Here is a 5,736-nt window from a genome sequence, read left to right as displayed (position 1 = left end):
GATCTCATGTATAACTTAACGTTTTAATGAAATATTCATTCATTTTGACCGAAATTTTTAACCCTTGATCATTAATCACATTTATATCCATATTTATGTCCTAATGATTTGTTTAACGAGTTAAGCACTATTTAAAATACACAGTGTAACGGTCTTAGCTAACCAGTGCATTACAATATTCGAATTAATAAAAAAAAAAAAATCACTCTGCCAAACCTCTCCCCTGCCTTTCATTGTAAACAGTTCGTTAACATTGCTTGTCATGTAACCTTTTATCAGAGAAATTGGGGGCAGAGATTCTCAAATTATAGTTTAAGACCGCATACAATCACATTTTTAAATTAAAAGAATGAAAAGAAAATAAAGAAAGAAAAAGGAAAAACTTATTAACGAAAGGTCCAAAGCCACATCTAAGAATAGCCCACTAAAAATAATTAATCTATGCCTACTAAAAAATTTGAGGGATTTTTGTATGAGAGTGTAAGTTTTCAACTGCTGTACCATTTGACTGAGCTCTCTAATAATTCATGGTTGCTGCCTTGAATTTCCTTAACCCCTGAACCATTTTTGTATATCTTAAACGTGGGAATGGTGGTCACCCCTTCTGTTTTGACCAAGTAAGGGTAGTCTTCCACCTCTACCTTGAGGAAATTCACTGATGGGAATCTCTTGCAGACTTGTTCCAGTGCTTGAAACACTCGTTTTTGTTTTGCTTTGTTACAAAACAAGACTACAGACATTCCTGTGCCGTTATTCAAAGCAAAACAGTTATTAGTCGTTACCTATTGCCTTTGAATTATATACATATGTATGTGTATATAATAGTTATCAAACTAAGCATATGAATAATTACCAGGTGAAGTTACAATGTGTCTGAAACGTTCAGTGCTGGAGACTGAAACCAAGTTGGATCCGAACTGAATGTCCTCGATGTCTTCACCATGTTGTCTTTTGAGCTGGACTTGGGCCTCAAACAAAGCTCGCCCAACTTCCTCATTCCCTGGCGTCTCTCTTATAAGAACTTCGTAATCTTGAATTGCAGCTTCCCACCTCTCCAACTAATTAATTAAAAATTATAAAATTTTACTAGATTCCGTCAGACTCGTACTAATCAATGCATAATCATTCTTTCAAATATTAAGAGGGAGAGAGAAAGAGCAGCATGGCTTGGCTTTCATTACCTTGGCATTACAATCGGCACTACGTAGCCTGGCCTTGCTATAAGAAGGCTGTACAACAAGAGCGGCAGTGCAGTCTTCAATGGCCTTTTCAAATTGGCCGAGCTTAGAGCGACAAGCTGCCCGGTTACATAGTAAAACAGAATTGTGTGGATCGTGTTCTAGTCCTTGGCTGTACGCAACGCAGGCATGGGAGTAATTTTCTGCCTTGAAGAGAAGATTGCCGGTTGATCGAGCCGATGATACGGCTCTGGCTCTCTTTACTGCCGTGATGATCTCCTTGTTATTTGGATCTAGCTTTGCTGCTTCTTGAGCTGCCATTACAGCATCATCAAACCTGCCAAAGAAAAAAAAATACATTAAATAAGGAAGATCGGGTACATATTCTCTAATAAAGTCAATCAAATTATGATGATTTAAAATAGTCAAAACTCGCTGATCAGTGTGCTACAGAAAGGAACAAGAGCCCAAAAGAGTTAAAACTTCACTTACATAAAGTGGGGTTGGAATAGTTTGAAATTGATTGTTTATCTTTTATTGTTTTGGTTAAAAAAAAAAGAAGCTTTTACTTGCTGCTAATGGATGTTACTTTTATATATTAATTTTTAATCCAAAGCATAATTATTCATTCTGTTCTTATTTGGGAATTGTCTCCAACACCAACCCCCCCTTCCAACCAAAACAAAAAACATCAAAAGTGAAGTGCTTTGTGGAATTTGCTAATGGTCGAGGCTAAGCTTTAAATGGTATCAAATTGCAGGGTCCCAATCTTACTGTGGTTTTATAAAAAAATAGACAGCATGTATTTTGAATGGCCCTAAAGAAATATCCTTAATTAGTAATAGAAAATTGTTAGTTATTGGTAATGTACTCGTTACAGTTGTGACAATACATTAAGATGTGTCATAGCACTGCAAGAGAGACCCTTTTTAATTTCAGTGTTTTGACGAATTTATAATAGTTAATCATAGCATTATTGATAGTAATTTTGTCAATCCCAACCTGCCAGAAGCCAAGTAAACTTGGGATCCAATCATCAACCGGTAAGCACTAGAAGCCATGCCAAAGAAGTTGGTGCAAACATCAATGCTGAAATTGGCTCCCTTTTGGTAGGTGGCGTATGCCTCTTCATGTCTTAGAAGCCTGAACAAGGCCTCTGCTTGTAAAGTAAGCAACTTATACAAACAAAACACAAATAACGTTAGATTATAATCTGCTTAACAGAGCAACCCTTTTGAAGCAAGAAATATGCATTAAAATTTGGAAGAGTTGAGGCCAACCAGTGGAGCTGAATTGGCGCCAGAGGATATTGCAAATCGGGTCTCGGTCAGCAAAGTATTCCACTTTTGGAGTTTACGAGCTTCGTCACAACTCACTAGACATTTTTCAAGAGCTTGAGCTTTGTCCGTATCTTTTGAGTTAGTATAAGGCCCAGATTGTTTGTAGTGATACAAAGCTTTCTCTGCTTGTCCCAATCTGAAAAAATTGGTTTGACACAGTTTCAAACACAAACGACACAAAAGAAAGAGTAGAAAAACAACATAAATAATAATATACCTGAGATACAATGTTGCCAAACGATGATGAGCTCTATGATAAGAAGGGTCAATTCTAATGGCCTCATTACTTTCACCAACTGCTTCAATAAGTCGCCCTAAGCCAATCAAAGCAGCACTTTTGTTGCTGTGATAAGCTGCTTTACTTGAGTCCAGAGCAATGGCTCGATCATACAAAACCAAAGCATCTTTAAATCTTCCTTCCTTGTAGGCCTCATTTCCCATTCTCTTCAACACTTCAGGCTCCAACTTATTCGAAATCCCTCGAAACTCATCACTGTTCTTCCTCACAATGTTTCCATAGCCATTTTTGCTAGGTGCATAGTTCATCTCTTGAAGACTTCTAGAAAGTGCCAAAATAGTTCTAGACGTAGAACTTGGAGTAGTATTATTACTAGCAACCAAGTTCTTACTCACCGGTTGCTTCAAGTTACCCAAATGTCCCAACACAATGGCACTATTACTGGTACTTGTTTTGGAAAGAGCTTTTGTATGGTCGACTGGCCGGTTTTCAGTGATAACTCGAGCGAGTTCGAGAGCATTAGCCGTAGATTCTCTTCTCAGCTTTCTCTCTTCTCCTGAACCATTGGATTTGGATGAAGAAGTTGAGCTTCTGGCAGCGTCTGAGAGTCCCCTCCATCGAATTTTTCTCAGTGAAACCGATGTTCTGGGGTGATCTGAGACTGAATTCCTAGTGGGTTTTTGGTCTAGTTTCATGACAGGTTTAACTGAGATCGAGTTTTCTTCAATGGCGGGCTCTGCTGAGGTGGTGCTTCTTTTTTTCTGGGAGACATGATTAGTCTGAGTGTGAGAAGGCTTGTTGGGTTTTTCAGAGCTTGGCAGTGAATGAACAGCAGGGGATTTTTTGGACCAATGGCTCCAACGGTTGAAAATCCCACTCATGAAACCACAACCAAACTCATTGCTCATTCTGTTACTGGCGATTTCTGCCATTACTGTCTTCTGGGTATGAAACTATGAATCAAAAACAACGTTGTTGCAAAAGAAAATGTGTTAGGAAAAAGATGGTTGAACACATAAACAATATGGAAAATTATATATTAAGGAAAAAAAGATTGGCTTGTATGTGAAGGAAGAAGAATTTTATGTTTCAACATACTCCATGTTTATATATATATATATATATGTGTGTGTGTGTGTGTGTGTTTTATAATTTCATAGCCTCCTAGAGTGGCTTCCAAGAAATCAACTTTTTTTTATTTTTGAAAAATAACATGTAGGGTCAAGGATAACTTGTTAAGTGCTTTAAGTTAATTACAATTAACCTGACCTGATGATATCAATTAACCCCCCCAATAAAGAACAGTGAAACTGTTTAAAATTGACAACTTAAAAGTGATATTAAGACTTAAAGTATAATTACATTTACATGTTAAAATAGGCTTCCTGTTTTTTCACATCTCTCCACCTTTGTTTTGTGTGTGATACCGTTAATTAAGTGAGCAACAAATTGAACTGAAATCCAATTCCTTGAACCGACCTCAAATATTGCTTTTCAAAAAATTCAGGGAGATCCGGAGATGTGATGTGACTCTTTGGAACTTTTAGTTTAACAAAAAGGGTCACGTTAATGAAGCTACTAGTCAAGACAAAGCGAATTAAAGTTAAATATAATTGGCCTAAGTAAGATTAGGAGCATAATTAACGTTGTTTAATTAGTTTTCTCCGGAAAAAAAAGAAACGTATTGTTGGTTTTGAAAACTAGCAGACTTGATACATATTAATTATGGTGAAAATGGGAAAGAAAAATCAATGTGGCAGTCCATTTGTGAATAAATATTATATATATATATATATCAATGTTAATAATATAATTAGTCTCTAGCATTAGTTTATTTATTAAAACAGAAAGTGCTTTTAGTAACAAACTACTTTATCTTAAAATCGCGTGACCCAAATTAGACCCTGTTGGTGAATCTAATCAGTGTTTATTGCAAACAACAACCACTGGCTTTGACAAAAATAGATGATTTCAATTGAGATTTAGATTTAGTTTTTGGAATAGTACTAAACAGACGGCAATTAAGGGACTGTTTGCCCTGGACCACATTTACAATGATAACCAGCTGTAACCTTTTTCTAGACCAGTTTCTTTTCTTTATTTATTTATTGTTCTTGCCTCCTTCCCATACAATATCCTATCTTTTTCTTTTAGCGTTTGGAACATTTTTTGTCATTGTAACATATAATAAAATCAACAAACTTGAACATATAACGTTTTTTTTTATCGTTCAAGAACAATTCGTGCAAAATATGGTATGGAAAGATATACAGAAGAATATGTGTCTTTAAGTCAACCTACAATAATATATGTTTGTGTATTTATAATTATTAGTCGGTGCCGGCTTGTAATAACCCTCAACATAGAAAAGCTTCGCAACCCACATTTCTCAAAAGGCTGCTCATTGGCAGCATACACACATACCTAAGTATATTCTTACACAAATCATTATTTGGTAGAAAAATTTAAGGTCATGATGATTTGATATTAATAGACTCATAAACTAAAACCCTACCACGTCTAATTTCAGAGTATAGTTTATGTATACACACTTTTTAAAGTCTGACCTTAGTGCTCGTTTTGAAGATTACATATTGATCATGTCATGTAAAAATTATATGTATCTACATGTAATTTGTTATAACCAAAATTTGGCACCTACCACGTGGCTGTCCGCGGAGCGATGAAGTGTCAAGACAAAGTGGCAAGGCAGAATAGTCGCCACCAGTCGTCGTAAGGAGTAATCATCGCCAATCTCCCAACACCTAAGAGGTAGGACTCACCAGAGCTGGCCTACTTTTCCCAACCAAATGATCTCTAATTGGCCACACCAACACCGATCGTAAGAAGAAAAGGGTCCTAGCCAATCGCCCTAGTCGGTCGCACAAGTCGAACTAACACACACCACAAGCACCAACTAAGACATCATCAGCCATAGCTGGTCAGCCGAGACACTCGTCGATTGCCAGCCGTGCTCACC

At 36.7% G+C, this 5,736-nt stretch overlaps 1 protein-coding gene across 1 annotated transcript; it reads right to left on the bottom strand.

The window, feature by feature from the left end:
* Positions 1–210: 210 nt before the first annotated feature.
* On the bottom strand, positions 211–3,815 carry LOC133804736 (TPR repeat-containing thioredoxin TTL1-like). Its single transcript, XM_062242877.1, has 6 exons — positions 2,736–3,815; positions 2,459–2,654; positions 2,181–2,353; positions 1,182–1,515; positions 854–1,058; positions 211–742 (listed from the first exon to the last, which is right to left on the bottom strand). The coding sequence occupies exons 1-6, from the start codon at positions 3,686–3,688 to the stop codon at positions 489–491; spliced, it is 2,115 nt and encodes a 704-aa protein (XP_062098861.1). The 5' UTR covers positions 3,689–3,815; the 3' UTR covers positions 211–488.
* Between the last annotated feature and the right edge of the window lie 1,921 nt (positions 3,816–5,736).

Source organism: Humulus lupulus, chromosome X (genome assembly GCF_963169125.1).
Source record: "Humulus lupulus chromosome X, drHumLupu1.1, whole genome shotgun sequence".
NCBI lineage: Eukaryota > Viridiplantae > Streptophyta > Magnoliopsida > Rosales > Cannabaceae > Humulus > Humulus lupulus.
This window is presented reverse-complemented; position numbering and strand designations above follow the sequence as displayed.

Bases quoted from the DNA above. Each gene is read 5' to 3' on its own strand.
- LOC133804736 (XM_062242877.1), bottom strand. From the start codon at position 3,688: ATGGCAGAAATCGCCAGTAACAGAATGAGCAATGAGTTTGGTTGTGGT. The intron at 1,059-1,181 runs GTAATGAAAGCC...TTAATTAATTAG, and splicing joins GTGCCGATTGTAATGCCAAG to TTGGAGAGGTGGGAAGCTGC. The intron at 743-853 runs GTAATTATTCAT...ATAACGGCACAG, and splicing joins ACACATTGTAACTTCACCTG to GAATGTCTGTAGTCTTGTTT.